We start from the raw sequence: 25,977 nt of genomic DNA on the forward strand, positions 1-25,977 counted from the left end.
CAGCCTATTTTAGGAGCCATAGTAAAATACTCTGACTCTGTTTGGTCAAATGAATTATGTATGTATGAAGAGAAAAGGCTTTTAGCTGTCATTTATTCTTGGCATGCAGGATTTCTTGCCTCAGCAATAATAACATCTAATAAAGTAGTGCCGCTATGTAACAAGTATGAATGCTGTAGGGTATACCGAAGATAAGAAGAGTGCTTGACTGGCTTCTGTTGTTACTAGGCAGCATATGCCCCCTAGAAGAATTCCTCCCCTTGGTGTTGTCACCTGATTGACTTTTCTCCTGAACCACCAGTGTAGGTGTTCTCATACCAGTGACTGCTGCTGTCTGCTTGTACTTGCCTCATGAGCTAACCTCCAGCACAGGGTTCCTTTCAATGGGAGGAACCATGAGGAAGCGGCATCCGGTCTCAGTGTACTACCTGTTGACTCAGGTCCATGGATATGCTCACTTAGATAGTCGATTGAAGATGAGGCTTAGGACGGCTCATATTAATGAATTAATGATCTCTGGAGGGGAATTGCTGTCAGTTCTTATTTTAGGTGATTATTTTACCGCTCTGTATAGAGCCATCTCTGACATAGCTTGAGGCATATGCTTCATCAAGAATATGATTAGCATATGAGGAAAACTACAAAGCAACTCTGAGCATCAATCTTACAGCATTCTGATGTAAATACATGGTATGTATTGATTGTGAGAACTAGTCTCTGGCGTGCATACCCTCTTTGTTCCCTAGAAATGGATACGATGCATGGGTGGAGGGGCATTTTAGAATTGCATGTGGCTGACTAGTTTGCTTGTAAATAATTTTCTTTTTCTCATCTGTCCACTTTAATTAGATACTTGCTTTGCATACATATCGGAACTTAAGTAAACTTTTGCTATCTTGTGTATTTTAATGCAAGGATTGAGACTATAACCCAAGATAAGAAATTTCATTAAAATATGTCTTATCAAATTTCACTTTAAACATTAAAATCCAGAGTGTCTGCTCAGCAGAAGTTGTGCATTTATTTACCCTTGAGAAGTAGGAGCACAACTTTCCTTCTGGATGAGGCATTTGTAGCAACAAAGCTCCTAGAGTCCTGTGATAACTTCAGAAAAGTCCTGTGCCACCATATGTGATACTGTACCTACTCTTCTATCTCGAAAAGAAGCCTCATGACTTAAGCCTGTGTTTGATAATATTACCATGAGGTCATTTCTTCCTTTACTGTTTCATTAAAATCTGTAATATCCTGAGTCAGGGAATTAAAGCTATTGAACTTTAAGATAATAACTATATCTCTTTGTAGTATAAGCAAATAATCCAAAAGAGAGAGAAAATGCACTCCAGTTATTTTGAAGCATTAGCCTACAGTAGATAACCACTCTGTACTTACCCAGGGATGAGTCTCATGATTGCTCATGAAAAGCCTTGTCTGTTTCTTCCTTCCAGAAGCCATAGCCCAAGTAGGTGTTGTGACATCACTTATGCCATAGCTTCTATCCAGTCAGATAAAGATGAACCAGAAGAAGTGGGAAACTGGTAAGGACTGGGCATTTCAGATCTCTCCTTGGATTGTCTGCCATCTCCCCTTTCATGTTCTGTTTTTTTATTTTGTTTTTGTTTTTGTTTTTTTGCAGTCAACTTAGGAAAACGAGGTATTTTTGAAACAGGCAGTTTCATACTATAAATGTGGACATTGCTTGGTCATTCTAAGCCTCAATTTTTCCATATGTAACATGGGAACATTGATGATACTGCCTACGATAATAAGAATATATATGTCTAGATTTTCTTTGCGAAGGCCTATCTGATCATAATTCTTGGCATAGGTTTGTTTTCAGGAAAATACTCATTAAATGTGTACGGAACTTTGATTTGAAACCTTTAGTCTTGAATTGCACTGGAGAGGGCCAGAGTAAAGAAAGAATCTTTTGCATTTCTTATAAATTACCTGTGTACATATACCATAGCCAAGACTGGTGATGTCTCTTTTACCAAGCGCATTACTGAGCCAACCTTTGTGTTCTCTTTCTCTCCTGGTTTTTACTTTAATAATACTCCAGAATACCAAGGATTGAGAACCTGTAAAGTTTCTTCCCTTTTATATCCCCTGTTCTTTGCAGAAAGTAATTCAGAACCTTAAGGTTTCTAGTACCAGCTGTCATTTAGTGTCCCGGTCATCTCCGGGGACCCCTTACTAGGTGTGGGACACAGAACAGATCCTGTGTATCAGAAGCAGCTCTTCAAGGATTTATTGAGCCCTGTTCCTTGTCAGAATCACGTGGAGCTTGAGAGTCTTTGCCAGCCTCTTAGAAAACTATGAAGAGTGCTGATAGATGAGAACTCTTTTAAAGTACATAGTGGTAAACCTAAACTACTCGACATTTGGAAAGAAGGGCTATATGCAAAGAAATCTCAAGTATGTGAGAGTCCAGTCCACATAGACTTTACACAGGTAATGTGTGTAATGTGGGATGGCAGTCTGCAGTGAGCATGATTGACTGCAGATACCAAAGAACCAAGAAATAATTTTAATAAGGGGAAAAGTCCAAACTTAGCCATACAACAACTCTCCAAGCATTCAGAAAATACTCCATAAGCTTTTCAGAAGCCTTACATCTCCAAAATACCTCTGTAATTATAAAAATGACATGGAAAGTTGAAAATAAAAGTTGGACATTGAGTGGTCCCTGAGCTTGCTGGTTAATTAAATGATAAGTCCTATCAGTAATATCTCTGGTCTTGATTCCAGTCTGTCTTAACAAAGGACATTTTATCATCTGCCATAGGCCTCTTACTATCATTCATGAGCACTGGCTGTCACTTGATGCCATCCAGTCTCTAAGGTGTTGAGGGTCTATTGGAATATGAATAAGAGACAGTCTGTGATAAGTTCCCATTTGGGTAATTGTCATGAAAGTGTACCTTGTAGAACAGGTACCGGATTAATGTAAATGCTACTCAATTAGAACCCCATCTTTATGGATATCGCTCTTGCAGGATGATCAGCTTCTCAAGTAACAACTCAAAGCAGTGAAAGGGAACCTTTGGCTAGCACTTTTATTTGAGACTTTTGTTGGCTTGAGGCAGGGCCTCCCCATAATGTATAGGCTGGCTTTGATCCCTCAGTTCAAGTCATTCTCCTGCCTCAGTTTCCCAGGTAGCTGAGATTATAGATATTCTTCACCACACCCAGCTAGGTTTTGTTTTCTTTCAGAGAGGAACTTAAGGCAGGAGAATATCATGTTTTGAAGAGTCTGTACATTATGAATTATGTATGATAGCTAGTCTTTATGTATTTCTCTATTAGCATAGAGAAACCATCTGCAAAGATTAGCAACTCAGTCATTAAAACACAAATGCACATTCAGATATATTAACAGAAAAGTTTCTGCATCAGAGATAAGGTTATGACTGAGAATTTACTTTATTGTGGCAGATGCCAGAATAACTTCCCAGTCTACTTCATCTCTTCACTTGAGTTCCTCCTAAATGGGTAACTATGATAAAATAGAATACAGATTTAAAACGTCAGCTTCATTGAAGTACAACTTATGTAACAATGCTGCATTTTAGGTATAAACTTTGATAAACATTGCCAGATACATGCATTCTATAGCCAAGACCTATTTCAGTGACCTGAAGCATTTCTCACATAATGTTCATCCTCACCACCACCTTTCACACATGTACCTTCTATCTCCAGCAAACACTGATGTGCTTGCTCTTGCAGTACATTGGGTCTGTCTTTTGTCAAGACCCACACATGAAAGGAGTCAGTGTGCTCCTTCATATTCAATACTCTTGGTCAACATGATGTTTTGAGATTCATTCATATTGAATGAATATATATCTCATTGTTGAGTAGTGCATGTGTGTATGTATATATATATGTACATATGTATGTATATGTATATATATGTGAGTGTGTATATATATATTCACAAACTTTTAAATTCACATAATTGTTGAGGACTGCTTTGCTTTCAAGTCTGGGAGTTTAAAGTTTGAGAATAAACTGTGGATAAAATCCATTAGCTGATTTTCTTACGTTGTCTTTGGAACCCAAGTGATGCCAATCTCACAAGAGGATTCAGCGTGTCTTCTTTCTCCCCATTTGCTGAAGGAGTTCAGGCCGGTATTAGCTTGTCCTTATGCAAAGAATTTCTTTTGTATCTTGAAGACGTTTGTCATTTCATCTAGGTTGTTGAAATATTAGCATCAAATTGTTTATAACAGTGGTTCTCCACCTTCTTACTGCTGTGACCTTTTAATACAGTTCCTCATGTTGTGGTGACCTTCAACCATAAAATTATTTCTTTGCTACTTCATGACTGTAATTTTGCTACTGTTATGAACCATAATGTAAATATCTGATACAAAGGATGAATGATACATGCAACTCCTTTGGGATTTGCCACTCACGGGTTGAGAATTGCTTATTTATAACATTTTATCCTACTAATTTATGTGGGATGAGTGCAGAAATGCCAATTGTTTTCATTTTCAAATGTCTTTATGTTTGCTGGGATTTTGTTTGTTTGGTTTTTTTCAAAGAGTTTCTAATTTTTCTAATTTTTCAAAGAGGCAGTTTATGGTTTCATAAATTCTCAGTTTGTTCATTCTTACTGATTTCCCATTATTGCTGCTTCATTCCTTCTTCCCTTAGGTTTAATTTGATCTTTTGTTGTTGTTATTGTTCCTTAAAGAAAGACTTTAGATGATTAAGATGTTTTTCTACGAATTGTCTAGTTATAAGCATTTAAAGTGGAAATGTTTTAGTATGAACACTTAAAGTACAAGCAGTTCTTTGTTTGAAATCCCACACAGTTTGACAGTTTTATTACATTCAATTCAGAGTATCAGGCTGGGAACTGGCTCAGTTGGTAATTTTACAAGTGCAAAGACCTACCTTTGATTCCCAGATTCCTATGAAAAATGTTAAATATGGTGGTATGCCCTTGTAATCCCAGTCAGTGCTAGGGAGGGGGAGATAGGTGGATCATGAGGCTCCCTGGCCAGCCACACTGACCTGATAGATGAGCTTCAGGCCACTTAGCAACTTTGTCAAAAAGAATGTGGACAGCGTCTCTGAGGATGATACTCTAGGTTGTCTTCCGGCCTCCAAATATTCACCTCAACAAATAAGTGTGTAAACACACACACACACACACACACACACACACACACACACACACACACACACACCACAAACAAACAGGGGGTGGGGTTGCAGTGTTTTCTAGTCTCCCTTGTTGTTTTCTTCTCCAATCAATGAATTATTTAGAAGTATGGTTTTTGTCCTTGTAGTTTTATTTGGTTTGGTTTTTTGTTTTGTTTTTTTGAGACAGAGTTTCTCTGTGTAGCACTGGCTGTCCTGGAACTCAATTTGTAGACCAGGCTGACCTCGAACTCACAGAGATCCACCTGCCTCTGCCTCTGAAGTGCTGGGATTAAAGGCATGTGCCCCCACACCTTGTGGGAGTCTGTCAAAGTCCAGTCCAGCTCTGACCTGCTCTCACCTTTCAAAGCATTCTTGGGTAGAGGAGAGAGGAATGAGGAAATATTAGGTAGAAAGATAGAAAGAGATGATAAGAAAGACAGAGACACAGAATAGCTTCAGGAGGGCCCTGGGTCAATACCCAGTCACCCAGAGCTTTATTCAAAAGGACTTTTTATAATATGCCAAGGGCAGAGGCAAAAGACTTCCCCCTTGCAAGATCAAAGCACATCATACAGCCAAGTGTAGACCCTTCCAAACACCTGGTAAACATGCCCCTGGCCAAATAATCTCATTATGCAGCCCTGCTGGGTAAAGCAACTTTGCTAGGTCTTACTAGGAAGCCCCTGTGGGCCACCACAACACCTGGCTAGAAGGATGTTTTTAAATCTATAAACATTGTGAAATTTTTCAAGTATTTCATTATTAACCTCCCATCAATTTCTGGTGATACATGCATACATATCTCCAGTGAGAATTAATGGCTGTAAAAATGACTATAGAATCTTAGTTCTTCCATGTTGAGACTTTAAGCCCCGGCCGATGATGTGTCTTAAAACACTGATGTAAATGTCATTGTGTGTGGTGGGTTGTAGTCCTCTACAGATGTCACTTAGGTCAAAGTAGTTGCTAGAGTTGGTCAAGTCTTTTAGACACATAACAAATGTTCAGTTGATAGGAGTACTTGTTCCAACTGTGTATTCGAGTGTGTCTGTGTCTCCTTTTAGCTCTGTCAGCTATTCATGGATTTTGTAATTTTATTGGGTACACAAACACTGAGGATTGATTGCTTTGCTGTCTCCTCTTTATACCACGGGTCTTTTTATTATTACCTGACAGTTTCATACATGTATATAATAAATTTCAGTCCTTTTCACCCCCTTTTCATCCCCACTCCTTTTTGTGTGCTGAAACACTTCTTCTCAACAAGCCTCCCTCCTGCTTCCATGTCTCTCTTAATGTATGTGTGACTCAGAGTTTAAACAGGGTTGCCCACATGAACAGGGGTGGGAGGGCTTTCACTGAAGCACAAGTAAATTCATCAGTGACTAACCACTGAAGAAAGTGACACTCCGTCCTCCAGCCACTATTACACGTCAATAGTCCCACAGTGGTAGGTCTTCATGAGTCCTACTCTTGCTCTCTACTGGCTTGCTTTCATAGTGCCAGAGGGTTCACTCCACAGGAAGGAACTCATGCCTGCCTGGTAACTGTAAACCTGGCTGAACCTGTGTCTGGGGGGGACCTAGGCCTAAGGGAGAACCTGCCTCTACTGGAAGTGAGGCCTCATGCATCTTCCCCGCTTCCATATGAAATGTGGAGGGGTCCAGTCTTGGGCTGGTCATCAAAGCTATAGTAAGTTCATGCGTATCGGTCATGGCCTTCCCAGAAGACACTTGCAGCAGTCTTCCCCAAACTCTGGCTCTTGGATTCTTTCTGCCCCCTTTTCCGTGATGTTCCCCGAGCCTTGGGACTGGGGGCAGAGGTGACACAGATGTCCCCTTTGGTGCTGAGCACTGCACAGTCACTATTTCACTGCACTTTGACTAGCTGTGAGGCTCTGTATTAACCACTGTCCACTGCAACAAGAAGCTTCTCTGAAGAAGGCTGAGAGCTGTGCTGATCTGTGAATAGGAAGTGTTGAGAAGGCAGGTTGATAGTATGTCCATTTAGTAAAGCAGTAGAAGGCTCTCCCCTGTGCCTGTGACCTCCCAAGCCACAGGCTCTTAACTGGGTTTACAGAACCAGGCATGAGTTCCCTCCTGTGGAGTGAATCTTCCAACACCGTGAAAGCAAGCCAGTAGAAGAAGGTAAGCTTCCAGCTCAGTTCCAGCATGATTTTTCCATGTTCTGTGACCAACATATGTAGAGTCTTCAGCAACAGGGTCCTGCCATTCATTTCTAATGTACAACCAACAGCAATGGCAATAACCCATTTTGAGGCTCGGGGCCTCTCTGACTAACAACCTGTATCGCTGGCACTCAGCTTCTTGTTTAGTAAACTGTGGCTTCCGAGAGAAGCAGCATTTCCCTGAAACACTGATCTTTCCTGCATCTGTGAAAGTTCTCTCTCTTTTTTTTTTTTTTCTAGTAGTTTTCCTTGTCCTGTAATCATTTGGACTGATATTAGTACGGCCGCTCAGCTTTTAAACGTTTCTAATGCTTTTCTAACGGCTTGTGTTTTCGTGGTATGGCTTTTCCTTCCTTTTGCTTTGTGGGGGGGGAGAGAGGAAAGGGTTGAAGCAAGGTTTCACTTTGTACCCAAGGCTGGCCTTGAATTTGTAGCTCTCCTGCCTCAGCTTCTCAAGTGCTAGGATTGCGGGTGGGAGCCCACACACACTGCTTCCTCCTGCTTTTCATCTCTTTGGATCTCAGATGAATTTTATGTAAGTAATGTGCAGGTGGATGAGTGTGCTCATTCTAAAAATTCTCGCCTTTTATCATTATGTGTATGCCGTTCTGACTCCCACAGTTAGGTTTAACTTGGCCATCTTATTTGTTCTGTTGATTCTTTACCCCTCATCATTTCCCTGCCTTCTCCCAACTAGATGAGTCATTTGGTATTAACTTCTCTGTTGAATTTTAGTTATACTTTTAATTTTTACTATTTTTGTGATTTCTCAAACATTCAGCAAGCTCATTTTTTAACTTAACTCTCCTAGTTAAACGGGTTTCTTTCCTGTGATAAACACCATGACTAAAAGCGTCTTGGGGAGGAAAGGGTGTATTTCAGCTTACAGTTCTCAGGTCACACTCTATCACTGAGGGAAGGTGGGGCAGGAAGTCAAGGCAGGAACCTGGAGACAGAAACTGAAGCAGAGGCCATGGAGGAATGCCGCTTACTGGTTTGGTCCTCATGGCTTGCTCAACCAACTTTCTTATTGCACCCAGGACTACCACTGGCTCTGCCCGTAGTGGACTGGACCTTCTCACACCAATCACTGTTTAAGAAAATATCCCCACAGGCTTGCCTATACGCCAGTCTTATGGAGGCATTTTCTCAAATATGGTTCCATCTTTTTAGATAACACTAGATTATGTCAAGTTGACAAAAAAAGAGGACCCCTTCCATGCTGTACTTAACATTTACTTCTGCCTCCCTGTTCCCTTAATTTACTGTTTTTCATGTGTTATACACTTGATAATCCATTCTTACTGTGCTTTTCTGAAACCATAATGTATTTTTTTAATGTTAAAGTTATGATTGGAGTCAGTTTTCTTGGACCTGGAGAATCCTTCTGAAACACTCTAACAATACAGATGTTCTGAGCACAAAATGTCTCAGCTTTCCTTTGTCTGGAAATGTCCTCATTTCACTGTCTTTATTTAACATTTCTCTAGGGATCACAAATGATATTCAGCTTAATTGTTTTCATCACATGCATTAAAACTGTATTTACATTGTCTTTTGTCCCCCATATTTTTCATTATTGCTGATAAAAAGTGACAGATACTTCTTGCCTTTTTTGCATATCTTACATCTCATTTTTTTCTTCTAGCTGTATCTTTGAGTATGTCTTTAATATTGAGTTTTAGCAGTTTGATTTTGAAATAGGTTTGGGTGGCATTACATATTTTAATTCTTCTTAGAATGCATTGACCTTTGAGAAATACAGATTTGTATTTTTCACCAAAACTCAAAAATTCTGCTAATTCTCATTCCACTCTGTTGTTTGTATTGATAGTTTTACATGCATGTATACATTCACTTTTCTTAAACCATGTCTAATCTGCTGTGAGGACATCTGGAGAAACTTACCGTTTTAGGTTGTAATTTTTTTTCTTTTTTTTTTCTTTTTTAGCTGTTGAAGCTCTCTTTGATTTTTTTCATCATTATTATTACTCACATTTTCCTGCCTTAAGCATATTTATAATAGCCATTTTTTCTTTATTTTTGAGATAGGTTTCACTGGTTACCATGGAACTAATACTCTTCTCGCTCTGACATCTCAGGTACTGGAATTATAAGTGTGTGCCACCATGTCTGGCTTATGCTGGATATGTTAAAGTGTTGGCCAGCAAACTGTACTGTATCTATCATTTCCAGGTTATTTCTGTTGATTTACTTTCTCTACTTTATTCATGGTCATTAGATATTAATTAGGCCCTGGACATTGTAAATGTGACATCAATTTACTTAATTTTAATATTATTCCTTAGTAAGAATTGGGTTAGTTTGTAGCAGTGTTAACTTAAAAATCATTGTCATCCTCCAGAAGCCTATGTTCAGTTTGGGGGGTTGTTCTAGAGGCCCGTCTTTACCCCTAGGGATGACTGGGTCTTGTCTCTGCGGTGTTCTGGGTATGTGTTCAGTATCTGCCAAGGCTTCCTCTGCTGCAGTGTAATCCTCACTATATGCAGAGAGTGGAAACTTACTGCAGCTCTGGAGGCGGCTTTTGAGAGGTGATTGGGGTTAGATGAGGCCATTGAAAGGATTCCCATAACTGAGTGCTTTACAGGTGGCTTTATAGGAAGAGGGAAACCAGACATGCCCATGTGTGCACTCCTTGTCTCTGGCCATGTTCTCCCCTGGGTTACCTCAGGACTCTGCCAGCAAGAAGTCCAACATTGGATGCAGCCCCTCACTCACACTCACAGGACAGCGAGCCAAAGTAAATCTCTGTTCTTGAGGTAGTAACCAAAAGTGAAGTGATTCATTATCATGTTGAGGAGGGACTTTCCTACTTTGGCTGGTTGGAAATTTAGCATCTTTCAGTTTTAATCAGGCTCTGGCAGTGGTAACAATTATAGTTTCCTACTAATATCTCCTTCTCTGGTATTCATTCATTGTCTATTCCACGTATGCTCACACTAGAATTGAGCCAAATGAACTCTCTTCCTGTGCCAACAACTGAACTTTTTCTAGTTGAGTCTCATTTTCAGTTCCCTTCTCCAGATTCTAGACACTTCATCTTACCTAAAAGTGGAACTCTTCCATGTGAGTTCAGCAAGACACTGTGATCATCTTCAATAGTCTCTCCTGAAGCTGACAGAAAATTCATGGCTATTAAAGGATCATTGATTGTGTGCTTGCTTGCTTTCTGGGATTTCAGCTCTGTACAACACAATTCTCCAGTGTTTGATTGAAACTCTTGTTCCTTGGACTTGATATCCAGTGTTTGAAACTTGGGTTCTGTGGACTTCATACCATAAACCATCATGACTGGAGACTCACTCTTTATAGAAAAAATATTAGGACAAGCTATATCAATAGAGTTGAAGTCCTTTGCACTGTCTTGACATAAGGAGAGGAAAAAAGATGCTAGCTTTGTAACTAGAGTTTTCCTGCCTTGCCCACAGTCAGGACAAATCTTTGTCACCAGCCAGTCCCACAGCTGCTCAGACCCAACCAAGTAAACACAGAGACTTATATTGCTTACAAACTGTATGGCCGTGGCAGGCTTCTTGCTAACTGTTCTTATAGCTTAAATTAATCCATTTCTATAAATCTACACCTTGCCACGTGGCTCGTGGCTTACCGGCGTCTTCACATGCTTCTTGTCATGGTGGCAGCTGGTAGTGACTCCTTCTGCCTTCCTGTTCTTTCTTTTCTCCTCTCTTTTAGTCCTGCCTATACTTCCTGCCTAGCCACTGGCCAATCAGTGTTTTATTTATTGACCAATCAGAGCAATTAGACATATAGACCATCCCACAGCACTAGCAGACATGTGGCAACATATGGAGAGCAAACCAGAAGAGTTCTGGAGCAAGCATCCAGCTCAGGAAAAATAGCTAGGTTTTCTGTGCCCCCAGAATTGTCTGTTTTTTGGAAGTCCATTGAAAAGTAAATTTACAGAATATCATAGGTGTTAACCTGGAACTGATCAGAGAAGAAAAAGGAGGCATGGTTTCTGTGGTCAGCAGTGAACTTGAGAGATAACAGAAAACTCCAGGACTGAAAAGGAGAGAACACTATAAAATATGTCATCTTGAAAGGCATAGAGGGCAGTAGATAGTAATTTGTTCTATTTGTCTAAAAGATAACAAGATTTCATGCAGAATCAATGTAATTAAGTTATATGTTCATTACTCATGATCTCTTCATATAATCTGTACCCTTTCATAAAAGATTATGAGTGTGCATTAAAATCTGTAGTTATGTCTGATGTGCTGTTAGGTGGAAAGTTACCCAGGGATGTGACAGGAGCTGAACAAATGCTGGGACTGGAAAGGCACCTGTGGAGGACAGAAGAGCTACACACTAAGGGTGAATCTGCCTATCTTTACTTGCAGCCTTTTGAACTGGGTGATCTTTCAGGAGGAAGGGCCAAGTCCATGCTGTCTCATTCATGAGGTTTTTGAAATGTTATGTCTGAAAATTTTAAGGACATTGATTTTGCCTTTCTCTTTTAAGGTGGGAGAAACTTAAACAGATTATATGTTGAATAGAAGAGTCAATGAAATGATGATTTGGAGATGAAGTATCCCTCAGAAAGGCTTATGTGTTCAAAGCTCAGCCACCGGATAGTAGACCCAGTTGTTAGGGGACCATTGGATTATTAGGCCCACTAATTTATTAATTAATTCTTTCACTGGTAGCATCATAACTTGATAGCAATATTGAGTCATGCTAGAAAGTAGAGGATGGGGCTGTTTGGAGAAAATGTGTACCTGGGGCCGAGCTCTGAGAGGGCATATTTTGACATACACACCCTCCCCTCTCATTTTTTCCCTTTTGGATGCCATGGTGTAAGAATCCTGCTCTGACACACACTCACAAAAGCATAATATTCTGCCTTGTGCAAGTCCAAACCAACTGATCGAGGCAACCATGGAATGCACTATAAGCCAAAATCAATCTGTGCTCTTGCAAGCTGTTGCTGTCAGGTATTTGTCACGGCAGAGAAAAGCTGAAGGAAATAGGTAGCTGAAGCAAGAGAAAAAAAGAAAAGCTGAAGGAAATAGGTAGCAAGAGAAGCAAGCATGCTGCAGAGCCTAGATATGAAAGTGGGGCAGAAGTTCTCAGAGGTGTGGGAATTTCTTCTGGAATGGAAAGAAAGACCCAAAAGCAAGATGAGGATATGTTTTAGCTTCAAGGAAACTAAAATGATGGGTCAGGCAGAGCCCAGAAAGCACTGATCTAGGTGTCCAGTCCTCAGTCAGAAGTAAATGTGATCTTAACCAATGGGATGGTAACAGCTGCAAATCTGGATTCTCTCAGAAAATCCCTGGAAAGGTAGGTGGCAGTGGCTAGCAGCTAGAGAGAGCATGATAGGAAAAGGCTTGAAAAGACAGGAGTGTGTTTTTAAAAAGACAATGTTGGGGCTGGAGAGCTATCTCAATGAGAGCACTGTGGAGGCTCCTAGTGAGATCTGAGCTTGCTTTACCCAGCAGAGCTGCATCAGAGGATGGCTTGACCATGTGCATGGTTACCAGGTGTTTGAAAGGGTCTACACATGGTTGTGCTAGGGGGAGGTTTTTTTTTCCATCGCTTGGCATTCCTTTTTTTAAAAAGCCCTTTAGAAGAGACAGAAGGGGCCAGTGGATAAGGATCCAGGCTCTCCCAAGCTATCCTGTGTTTCTGTCTGTTTCTCTCCCCTCTATTCTTCTATCTAAATATTTCTCACTTCTCCCTCTTCAAGAGTATCTTGGGGTAAAAATGGGAGTAGGTATCCCACAGAGCACTGGCTTCCTGAGGACATGGGTTTGATGCCCAGCACCCACATAGTGGCTCACAACTGTCTGAGTGGCAGAGCACGGGGTGGGGGGTGGGTGACAAACTACTATGTGATGGTAGGATGACGCAGCCATAGCATTAGACTCTTGTTAGCAACCAAATAAGGTGCACTGCCAAGAGTCAATTCAAATATGAGTTTTGAACTTCTGAAAATGAGAGTGTGTACAAGAGTCACCATTTGTAACAAATGAGCCTCAGTGAGGCTGGAAGTTACCCTGAAGGTGGGGTTTATACATGCAATTGGAGGGGACAGGAGAGGTATATGGAAACTGTACTTCCCACTCAACTTTTAGATAAGCATAAAACTGACCCATGAAAATCAGTTTGTTAATTTAAGAGCTAAATTGGCATATTCATCATTGCAGACTTATGGGTCCCCTGAGGTATAGTGATTTGATGATGAACATTTCAAATGTGGGACAGAGTCGAGGCACTTCCTTTCTTGTTCAGGTCCATGTTGTCAAGGGTTTGGCTAATTTCCTATCTCCTAGCATAGGAAAAGGGAGCAATTCTGTACTAATCATAAAGCAAGTGGTTCTTTGACATCTTTGTATTGAAGCAAGTAGATTTTAGCTTCTGCAGTTCCCTAGCCCTGGCAAGTATAATGCGGATATTGTTGCTCATGATGCCCTATCTTTGGCTTCCAGGAAGTTGTTCCTATGTTGCATTGACACAGAGGAGAGGCTTACAAGCAGGTTGGGAAGATGGAGGCGATAATGTGTTTTCTGGCTATGTTAAAGTTACCATCTGGAATTTTGTAAATTGGGACAGCATGTCTTTACAACACATCTCTTCTTAAACCCTTGCAGCCATATTGTGTTCCTAGAATGTGCCTGTCCTTCAGGGTGGATGGTGGTGGTTCTTCATTCCAGACTGTCCCCAGTAGGAGGAGCAGGGAAGAATGTATTGGTGTGCATCTTCCTTCAAGGTTAGCAGAGTTGTAATAAAGATTTTCTTACTCTTTTTCTTTTCTTATTTTCCCCACGATTGGGCTCTTTTAAAAGAGCAGCGACCTCCAAACATTGCTGGTTGCCCTTCCTTTGGTAGATTCTGTACCCTTCTGGAAGATGGAACAGCTTCATCCATCACCTAAGTTCCTTTTTCCTTCTCTGACAGTATTAGATGTAGAAATTGACTCAGACTATTAGACAGCTGGGAGTGCTTAGGAAGACTGTGTAGGCCAACTGTGAGAGGACTTTGTCAGAGATTCGTGATGTTGGGAAAAGGCACAGGAGATTGTGATGCCTTTCACTGACTTACTTTTTTTCTAAAGGTCAACACAAATAGGTTTAGGTTTTGTTATAACATAGAGGATACTGGAAGAAGAACAAATGAAGTTATAAATAAGATGTCTTTTGTAAAGACAAATGATTTAGAAGATCTATGCCTGCCTTCTCTGTGCATCCTTTATCCCCTCTGTCTTATCAAGTTATACTTTGTTCTGATTGACACAGAACAATTTTTTTAAATACTTGTATAAAATGGATAGAAAACAAGCACAAGCATCCTCTAAAGAGCAAAGAAGCTAAAGAAAATACTAATTTTACTTTAGGGTATTAGTTTTCAAGTCTCTTTTCCTTGGACCATGAACAAGAAAAGAATTTGTAAGGCCTAGCAAAAGTGAGCATTGAGGTGGTGATGCTAGGTACCAGAATGAGTACCTAGGGATGAGTAAGAGGCTTGCCTTTGCTGGGACATGGCCTCTGGGACCTGCCGACTTGTGTGGTACTGGAAGGGCACACACTTCTGACTCAAGCTTTCCCTAAGCCAGAACTCTGTCCTCTTTCAGGGAGGAAGGCCATGACATTACTGGATAGGATAGTAAGTGAGACCTGGGCACTAGGAGAGGAGAATGATATCCAAGAGCCAACTAAAGCCAAGCACCAGAAGGCAGGATGCGAGGACCTGGGGTTCCTCATCCATAAGCGTGCTGCTTTGCCTTCTTGAGCCACTTACAAGATATAAATTCATTGTAAAATTAAGAAATCAAATATGACAACTGCAGAGTATTGAATTCCAAGGACTCCATATGACTGGCCACAGGTCCATTAAGCTGACCTACCTGGGGTTTGTAACCAGTATGTTTTGTATTGTTAATGTCAGCTGGTCATCATCATGGTACAGATGGCATTAGGAGGGTGTGGATTATCAGAGATAATTTATAATATGGATAACCCTGACACAGGAGACCAAGAACCAATGAGAGTTTACATTCCAACCAGGTAATTAACTATTGACTTGTTATTACAGAAGATAGGCTGTAATATAGGGATGAACGAAGACTGATCTGTTTGAGATGCAATAAAAACAAGCCATAAATTAGGGGGCTCATGACTAACAGATACTCACTTAGTTCTGAGGCTTGAGAAGTCCAAGATCAGTGCACCAGCACATCTGGTATCTAGGGAAAGTCTTCTTCCTGATATAGCCATCTCACTGTAACCTCATAGTTTAGAAGAGAAATCTGTAGCCTCTTCAGCGCATTATAAGGCAACACTAACTCCATTCATGGAAGCCCTACCCCCATGTCCTTATCCCTTCCAAAGTCCCACCTCCTAATACCATCACATTACAGATTAGGTTTCAACAAATGGATTTGGCGAAGGACAAACTTTCAAGCCATAACAGCAGACAGGACAGACTCAGTATTCGCTGGAGTTGAAAATGACAAATGTTCAAGATTATAAAATAAGGCAAACTATGATGTGAGGCCTAAGAGATGTGCAGAGAAGAAGAGTGGAGAAAGTAGGAGTGAAAGGATTGACTGTGGCAGAAAAAGGTTCCACAGAAGAGAGGAGTGACTTTAGTGAAGCCACCGTATATGGAGAGGATTTCAACTATCAGAGCTTAAGGGGCAAACCGTCCAGACCAAAGAGACAGCAGGAGCAAAGACTCCTGTTGGTTGATATGCCACACAGGATATCAATCTTCCTCCCATTGTATTTGCAGAACATCTCGTGTAGGCATGGCACCTGAAACAGGACATAAGCCTCAAAAACTTAGAATCTGACAAAATGATGCTTGAGTAGCAGTCTACTAACCATCTGTGAGATGAGACACCTTAACCAGGCTGAACCCCGGATTAAGTCACATGTAGGATAACACTGATAGAAAAACACAGTTTCTGCTTCAAAAAGAATAAGAGATGGTTGATTCTGGAGTCCAATATGAGTGATCATGGCCTGATCATGAGGGAACACTGTGTTCTAATGTGGAGGCAGTAACATGAGATTTTATTGGTTACAGAAGAAAGTTGTAAAAGTATTTGCCAGATGCATGGGTGGGTGCCATATGTATGTGGATTTAGATGCTACTTGATAACAGTCCTTAGCCCTTGGGTTATGGGAAGCTAGTGGTCTGCTAAGAATACATTTTAAAGGTTTTGATAGTTTCCAGGATGTTAAGTCAGTAGGGGTGAGCAGTGAATGGCTTTCAAACTGACTAAAAGTAGAAGATAATTTGGCTTTGGTCTAAAACAGTTTAACTCTCCTGGTCATGAAGTTAAGTCATTGGCTTTGTAGTATCTTTAACACAACTGTGGTGGTCTCCTTGACCCCAACTTTAGTTCCCAATGGAGACCAGCTTTATAGAGCTACTTATAAGGGTTAGATAAGAAAATGCTTACAAGACTCCTTCCAGCACTCAAGGTCTCCCATAGGAGGCTGCTATTATATGCTCTGATGGCTGCCTCCACCTGAGGATGTTACAGGGCTTTACAAATGCTGTGACACTTGAATGGGGACCTAATGTAGCAGGCAGAGGGGGCTGAGAAAGACCCTTTGCAGCTGAGGTTACATTCAAAGTGATGACTCCCTTTATAACCCATGAGGAAGGAAGCAGGAAGAAAAGAATGGCCGCATGGATGGCCACAGATAAAAGCTTAGTGCCAGTTCAGCCCACTCTTACCTGATCAAAATACCAGACTGTTCCACTGGAGAAAGATTGAAGAGCTATAGTGCAAAAGCTCTCAAGTCATATAGTCAGTTTGCTCAAGCTCTTGTGCAACACATGCTCTGGATAGTTTCTATCTGAAGAAGCCAGGAGCCAGAGGAGAAGGGGTGAGGAGAGAGGGAATATGTAGCTGTTGTTTTTCTCCATCCTCCTGGAGGGTATTTTGCTTCATTGGTAGATGTTTAGCAAGACCTGGTTGGCTCCTTGAACACAGGAGTTGCCCAGGTATTGGTTGATGTGCTAGTACTTTACATTGTGTATCTTTTACTGTCTTCCAGACTGAACACTTGCCTTTGCAGACTCAGTTCAAAGAGAAAGGCGCTGGTGGTCTTCAGTCCTCTGTAAGTAAAGCGCATGTTGTATTCACCCAGGTACATTTAAAAGTCTCATCAGATATCCATAAAAGTTCATTTTAGCCATTGCTCCCTGTTTACATGTCTGTACATGACTTGATAAAGTCCTTGAGCTTGCTTACCCTTGCAAATAATGTAAAGAACACTTCTGAGTAATCCCAGAAGCGTTTCAGTCATCTGAAACCAATGCCCAGGCAGAAGGGGCCATGTCAGAAATACCAGAGAACATCAGAGGGAGTTCATTCCACAGTAAGTGTCAGCTGTGGCTCAAGGTCAAGTCAGAAGGAAGGTAGAGGAGAGGCTGTCTGGGGCAGCATTTTAAGTCTCCCTTTGATCAAGCATATGGTCAAATGCTAGTTCATTTTGCTGTGTCTGTTCCCTAATCCCCCAATGCTGAGTCTTGGTGTTTATTTTTGTTTTGTTTGATTTAATTCTCTGACCATCTCATACATTCCTTCTGAGCTTGGAACCCTTTTTGAGATGTTCCTGAAGTTCACAACCATGCCCTTCTTTAGCTGACCTTGATAGGTACCAATTCCAAACTTCAAAACCTAAAACAGCTCACAGCCCCATTATTTGGAATTTATATTTAAAAGTCACCACTCCTCTTTCTCGGGTATGGTGGGCACCAGATGACTGGAACATGGTGAGTTGTTGAACTTTGCCTTGCCATCTAGTTCCTTGTGGGGTCGTGAACTAGGGACATGGACTTTAATGAATTTAACTTTTGCTTGTTTTTGCCAGTATGCTAGAAGAATGTAAACAGTTTCTCTGCTAATATAAGCAATGTTTGAATTTTTAGAATGGACTAAATAGCAGGAGATTTGACTATGAAGATGAGAACACAGTACAAGAGGATGGGGCTCAGGAGATGTACCCCCTCTACAACCAGATGTGTTACCAAGACCGAAGCCCCCACAAACATCACTCAAGCAACCCCGAGAGACTCTACATCAACCCACGAGAACATTATGTGTGATTTTCCTCTTGTTGTAACGGGTGTTCTAACAAATGTTTATTCCTAGACTTGAGAGAGAAACTGAGGCATCTAAACAATTTCAGTCTGGGTCGGAACTCTTGATGGATGACTCTGAGCTAATAGTGGTTTTCTTAACTTCATTAAGGGTTTCTTAACCACCAGCTGTGTTTGCGAACTTGCCTGTAGCTTTGCATCTCTGTAGCTCTAGTGTTTAACTGCTAACACTTGGCCTACAATGGCGTGTTCATTTGAAATCACGGCATCTGCCTGTGATGACTGCAGGCAAAGGCCCCAGCTGCTGGCAGCCACTCGGCTCGGGTCTCAGGCAGTGCTCGGCTGTAATTTAAACAGGTGGGAAACTCCGAGCTCCAAATCCAGTTCACTAATTATTAAGCTGGGATTTAGATTTCCCCAGCATCTCAGTGCGATTACAATAGCTGTGTCCAGAGGCCGAGGGAAGAGGCGGGCTCTCCTCTCTCCAAACAATATAACAAAAGCAGTGAGAGCCTCCAGGCCTCTGGGTGCTTGTGAAGTAGTATTAGTGCAGAGTGTCCTTCCTGGCCCTGGGCTCCAGGGGCTCCACAGGGCCCTCTGCCTTCTGTCCCCTCGTGACTAGCACTGCTACAGAGTCTTCTCCTTTGTCCTTGGAGCCATGCCTGTTTTCCCACCTATTAATCCTAAAATCCCTGCCAAACGGGCTGCAGTCCTCTTAGTCTTGCTCTTTTCTTCTGAACCTGACACGCTCACCTTTCACCACTCCTGTTGATTTCACACCGGTCTCCCTCCACACAGGCTTCAGCTAGCTCCTCTTCTGCACTCTTTCCTTTTCTTCCATGTCTTATCTACCTCAAGAAACAGAAAGCCTGCTGAAGGTCACCCTGAAATGACTCCCACTCTTAAAAGCCAGGTGGAAAACTGAAAAACTGTTTTTTGTAGAGCTACTTCAACATGACGTGTTTGCTAAATCTGCATGTTCTCTATTCCTCCTCCCCACATCACCTGGTGAACAAGCCTCTAGAGATCGTACAAAGTGAATAATACAGTAGCCTCTGCCTAGGTAAATGGCTACACCGCGATGCTGTAATACCTGCTCATGTCTGCCCGGAGTCCTGCCATCTCCCTCTGCCAGCTGTCTATCACTGAGACTGACAATGGTCACAGAAAGAAACTTAGAGGCCAAAGGATCATGGGCACATCTTAAGGATAATGTCGCTTTACTGTGTATCCTGGATGATCAGAGCATGTCACAGGCATTAAAAAATAAAATACTATGTACGTGTTAATATTAAGAAAGACTGGTATCAACATCAAAATAAATAGTATACACATCCATCCTAAACTACAAGAGGAAATGAGAACATTACCAGATTTATAGTGAAATACCAAAGATATTTTATTCATGCCACACTCGGCCTTGGTTCTCCATAGCTTCTTTTTGTTGTTTGTCAGGCTTTGTGAGATAAGCCATAATGGTTGTTCTGCTGTAGTAATATACACACCCAGCCCACTCCCCGTTATCAGCAGTTCAAGGAGTAACAATACTCAAATTGCATCTTACATCTTGGTTTAGGATTGGTGCTTTTAGAGGTCATGGCTCCAAAGCACCTAGAGTTCCACTGGTGTTCTCTGCTCCATCACTGTGCTACTCTGGGTTTAGTTTACTGCCTTTATAGCAAAGATGATGGTCAGCTTCATAGCTCAGATGCCATTAGGAAGTCAGTGTAACTACAGCTACAGGGTTCCTTGTGACTGTCCTCCAGTAGTCAGATAGTATAGTACTAAGAGTTTTCTTTGGCAGTGAAGCATTTCATTAGCCCTCGATGTTAGGGGCCAGATTGTAGAGCACCCCTCCTTTAGAAGGCTTTAAATATCTTAACACTAAGGAGAGTTGCTAGAGTCCTGCTGGGTGGCAGGTCATAGAGTCGTCTTCACAGAAGCACACAGTGGACCCAGGGAGAGGGAGGGATGTCCTCCTTTGTGCCAGAGAAAATGATATGGAAACCTTTTGTCCTCTGCTTAGCATCCTCCCAGGAGGAACCCACTGTCTACCTTTCAACAATTCTTAGGATTGTTAGGAAAAAGTTATTTTAGGGTGTGGGTATTCTCATGCAGCCAGCCAGTTCACTGTCATCTGTGCCTTTCTGTCAGCTAAGGAATTTCCTAGACAAACTGCTATATTTGATAGTTGTTGGCCCCAGACAGGGGTCACATAAGCTTCATAATAGTTTATTCTAGTGTCTCCTGTCTGTTTTCTATTAAAAAAAAAAAGAAAGAAAGAAAGAAAAGAAGGCCAGATACTGAACAGGTTTAAAAGGGGTTGATGAACCAGTCCCCTCAACCAAAAAATGCCATCCAAAATTAGTCTGCTGATCTCTGAGTTTGGAGCCTAGACTACTTAATGGTGCCATTTAAATTTGGAAGTTAGACTTTAAAGGTCAGTATGTGAGGCTGAGGGACATATTCACAGCTGGCCATGCTCTGCCCATAACTGTTTTGTTAAAGTTCACTGAGAAGTAAATTCATATGGCATTTTTCCATGTACTGCTTCCACTGCATTCCAAGGAGGCAGGGGTACATGCTCACCCTCACCACAGCCTCCATTGCCTATTTTACCTGCTGGCGTTGTGGCTACAGTAGCAGATCATCAGATTCTTTGCATCTCATTACAGTTGAGTGTCTAGACTGGCTAGGAGCAGCCTGACTTAACAAAATAAGAATGCAAACAAACAACCGTGATTCATTACATCTTCTATGAGAGTTCCCCTTATGCCTGGTGTTTTGTATGCTCTAAATTTGAAGACATCTCTGTGCTCTAAAGAGTATATGAAGCTCTTAACTGTGCTAGACACATGTATAACAGGTACACAAGTACATACATACACACACACGCGCGCACGCACACACACACACACACACACACACACACACACACACGCACGCACACACGCACATGACTGAAGAAATGCCCAGTAAGTGACCAGGTTCTCATCATCATCATTATTATTTTCTATGTCCTATTCACTCATAGAAACGGAACCAAGCCCTTTACCCTGAGTTGTCTTTTGTAGAAATCTAAATTTCACAGAAGATTATCTGTTACTGGTCATCTTTTCTTGCATTCACTTGCCTCCTGGTGCTATCCTTATTATACTCTTAAGGCCTACCTTGGAATTAGAGAATCCCCCATTGTTTTAAGACTCAATAGGATGGGTCTATACCCAGCTTTCCCCCTAGCTGTAAAAACTTAGGAAAATAAACTGTGTAGGGTATCAGCTGTTCCCACCCATAAAACAGAGACCTTCCCTGTCAACTCTCAGAACTGTGCTAAGAATTAAACTAGGAAACAGCGGATAAGAAATTGTAAGCTTTCAGAAGCACCTATACTCCCCTGTTGCATTTTGAACTTTCAATGCCCAGTGTCTTTGCCCGTATTTAGAGTACTGCAAGGTCCTCGCGAGAGTCATCCAGCAGTGTGGAAATTGCAGTTTGGTCTAGTTTGTATATAACCAATTGCAAATTCAAACATTCCCTTTATTATAATAAACATGTATCCCATAAAATGTTTCATGTCTGGGCCATTGAAGTAGATCCTTGGGTAAAGGCACTTGCCATGCAAGCCTGCAGACCTGAGTTTAATCCTTGGAGCTCACATAGGAGGAGGAGGAGAGAGAAGGGCCACAGCATGGTCCTCTTACCACCACTTGAGCTCACACACCTCCTGCACATGCAATAATAATAATAAATATTTTTAAAGGTTCATCTGTCAAGCTTTAGGTAGGATTGGAAATGCATGTTATTAGAATTCATGATTGCTCTTGTTTTTTTCAAATAACTATGAATGGGTAGCTTTACTGAGTGTATGGTATAGACTGGGTTCCAAGGCCAGCACTTTACATGAATCATCTCACTGAATAAAATCCAACCCCTGTTATGTCCTCTTTCAAGAGCTCCCATGGGAACAGAAAGGCTTATATTCTCATACCATGCAGTTGTAGGCTATGCAGATCATCAGTCACCTGTTACTTCTTTTAAACCTGCTTTGATTTGGGGGGAATATAGCTGTCTTGGTTTTCTTTTTAAAACAGAAGTATAGGAGCCTACTTGGAATGAAACAATAAGAAACGTTAAAGTAGAAAGGAAGCGCATGTGCTCACCTTTTACCTCTGAATATCCAGTACCATTCTGTTCACTAGGTTAACCTCCATGAGGTTAAGCTACCAAGGCCAAACCAAGTCAGATAGAGCAGTCTATACCAGTTGGCTTGGTTTTGCAGGGCACAAACGTCTAACATTCTTCCCTGGACTTCATTTGACATGCTTCTTGCTGTTTGTCTCTGTTAATCAAGGCCCAACTCCCAGGGTGGGAACACGCACACCGAGGACAGCTGGAAGTGAGCCAGAGAAGGGTGGAAAGGGTGAAAGATCAAGATGCCAGTGCCTCTCAGCTTTGTTTTTCTTGTCCTGGTGCTTGAACAACAAGGCCCGCCCTTCATCCTTGGGTCATTTGAAGACTCTTAAATAACCCAGGACTTTTATCCCCATTAAACCAAAACTTAATGTTTGCAAATCTCGTCAACTATAGAATACAGCTGCAGTAATCTTATAGCTGATGAATACATGGATTTCTTCCATTCAAGAATATTATAATCTGGCCTTTGCCAGCTGTTAGGCTGTTTTGATAGCCTTTAGTAGACAGATGTGTAAGGGCTATATGCCTCCTCCAGGTGGGACTGCAAATAAAGCATATGGTAACAGCCTCAGAAGTGACCAGAGCTGCTGGCAGGCCCTGGGAGATATGTGCTCCTGATTAGGATGCTGCAGATATTAACCAGCTAACCTTAGAGCCATATTCAAACTGATGGGCATGTCTCAAAATAATTTTAAAAATTAAATGCAATGTAACAGAATTTGGCAAGATTTTTTTCAGGTTTTCATGCCATCATACTAGGGTGGGATAGGGCTATTTGCTATCTGAAGTGAGGCATCTGCTGGAGACTTGTGCTGACATTTATCCATGGTAATAATTTTAGGATAGACTGTCAGTGCCATGCAGATTGATAGAAAAAAAGGAAAGTATCTGTGACTTAACCACCTCTTAATGCTTCAGTTCCACAGTGGGTCTGTCACAGTGGCCACAAGCAAATATTACATAGGAGACAGGTCGCTTGGATATGAAGAGAGCTGCTCTCAGTCTTAAAGTTAACATCAAGTTCTAATTAATGACTAGCCCAAACATCTTGAGTAAGCTAAGGAGGTTTTCTGAGATAGTTCATCTCCTCCCACTCTAAGGGTGGCAGGCCACACAGTTGCCCCTTTATGGGTTTTGCCAGAGTATTTCTAGGATCAGATCTCAGAGGCGCAACATGAGGCCTGGTTTTGTGACCTGCACTGGATTGATTTGTTCTCCATGATGTGGCATTTGGCTGTGAAAGGTGATGAGGAGAGCCTGAGGGAAATCCTCCCGGGAATCCAGAACATCGGATTTGCTACAGTGACTTAGAACTGAGCCCTGTCCTACCACAGATGTGTCTGACAGCCATGAAGAGATGGGTTATTTCACTTCCTCAGAGGTTAATTTCCCTTAATGACACACAGTAGACCTCTGAAGCCCAGCACTACACACAGTTTTCCAAGTGAATGGACACCATTGTTTGGTTTTCAATACCCTTTCCAGGAACAGGCAGGATTATTAAATCCACCCTAGTGTATTGATGGAACTAAATTAAACTCCTCTCTGGATTCTTAGGAGTAGCCCAGTAGTCACCATATTTTAACTCGATGCAGCAGAAGTTTGTTCTGCATGCACTAGTTTACTGCAGCCCACACCGTGGCTGTTACACCCCTGTGCTGTCACGACACATAACTATAGGGTTCCCTTGAACTGAGCGCTTCAGTAACCAAACCAATGCCCATCATCTTTGGTTTCATTGTATACTTGAAATCCCAAATCCTGTGAAAGTCTAAGTAGCTGATATTGCTAATAGTTCCCCAGATTACCCCACTTGTCCATCTGTAAGAGTTGCTATTACCCCTTCACCTTCTGTTTCTGCCTCTAAGCCAATGCTACTACACAACATACCATCTCCATCCCATTTGTGCTCCGTGTGGTCCTCCCCTCTCAACATCCCTACAACTCCGCTTGTCCCTTCAAGTCTGCGCTCTCTACCTCACAGGGGTTGTACCCGTGGTAAGGGGGAATAAGATGTCCTAGGGGTCTTCAAGGGAGATCCTTCTTTCAAGGTGATTTTACAAAAGCCTCCAAGCTTAGAAGTGAGAAACTCTCTGGCTATTATATTTTTCTATTCTTGTTTTGCTATTTTTACCTCTGCAAAGTGATCTCTGTCTGAAAAGAGGCTTTATCTTGGTTTTCACTTTCTCCCTGGTAACCCCTTCACCCTGAAATCTCCACTTTGTGCTCTCAACTTCTTACTCTGACCCAAAACTAAGGCTCTCGATGGAAACCCCAACTCTTATACTGCTATTAAAAATAATAATAATGCCTTCTGCAGAGAAATCTCTCGCTTTTCCTACGGGAAGCCAGTGAGACTTCACTCTGGCTCCATCCGGGTCTCACAGCAAGCCTTGCTTCGTCATTTGGAAACTGAGGCTAATCCAGTTGTTTCCAGTACCCGGGGATTGATTCCTGGCTAATAAATGGTGGAAGCATCTTACACATGACTTGTGCTTCATTAATGGATCATAGGTAATCTAGACAGCCTTCAAGTGGTAGTGAGTCTAGTTGGATTTGGAATCCCTTTACCCCCACTGTTGGCAAAAGAAACATACCTTGCTGTCTTTTTATAGTAGAAATCCATTGCTTGTTTTTTTTAATTATTTTCATTTTGTTGTGTACAAAGGATTTTATGCTATGTATTCCTGCTTGTGAGAAAAGACCCAAGTTATAAGTTTAAGCATTAGAACTGAAGCAGTTAACAGTGTAGTTTCTTCGTGAAGAAAATTCTAGCTCAGATATTATGAAATACAAAAAGAAATACCAGCTTAGACTTTGATATTATATTTTAAATAGTAGGTGTTAATGTGGTGGGTTTTAGACAGTCCGTAAGTTTCCAGAAATTGTCTTTTATTTTTGCAGTTTTGGACTATATGGCTTTTTAGATATTATAAATAAAGTTTTTTATCATTTAAGTTTTTTATTTCTGTTATCTAAATCTGTTACTAAAATGCATATGAAATCACCAACCTAATTATATGACCATGGAATGTACAAACTGCAAACAGTCTGAAACATTTCTATGCTTGAGGCCTTCCTGGAAAATTTTAAAAGTAGTGACAAGAGTGATGTGTGCTCCAAACAGCATAAAAAGTGGACGTTGTTACTGTTGTAACTCCTTATAAAAAACACATGATACTTTATAGATTTATAATTATGTGTATGTATATAGTATGGTTATGTGAATGTGAATGCAAGTACCCTGGGGGCTACGAGGCATCAGATGCCCCAGGACCTGGAGTTCTAGGCAGTTGTGAGCAGCCCTGATGTGAGTGCTAGGATCCAAA

At 41.4% G+C, this 25,977-nt stretch overlaps 1 protein-coding gene across 1 annotated transcript in view; it reads left to right on the plus strand.

Annotated features, from left to right (window-relative positions):
* Nectin3 (nectin cell adhesion molecule 3) overlaps nucleotides 1-22,020 on the plus strand; it is a 115,001-nt gene extending 92,981 nt beyond the window's left edge. The window contains 2 exon segments of the mRNA XM_028872041.2: nucleotides 17,407-17,469; nucleotides 18,284-22,020. Of these exon segments, the coding sequence (XP_028727874.1) occupies nucleotides 17,407-17,469; nucleotides 18,284-18,460 (240 nt within the window). The 3' untranslated portion in view covers nucleotides 18,461-22,020.
* Nucleotides 22,021-25,977: the final 3,957 nt, after the last annotated feature.

The sequence above is a fragment of the Peromyscus leucopus genome, chromosome 12, assembly GCF_004664715.2.
Source record: "Peromyscus leucopus breed LL Stock chromosome 12, UCI_PerLeu_2.1, whole genome shotgun sequence".
Classification (NCBI taxonomy): domain Eukaryota; kingdom Metazoa; phylum Chordata; class Mammalia; order Rodentia; family Cricetidae; genus Peromyscus; species Peromyscus leucopus.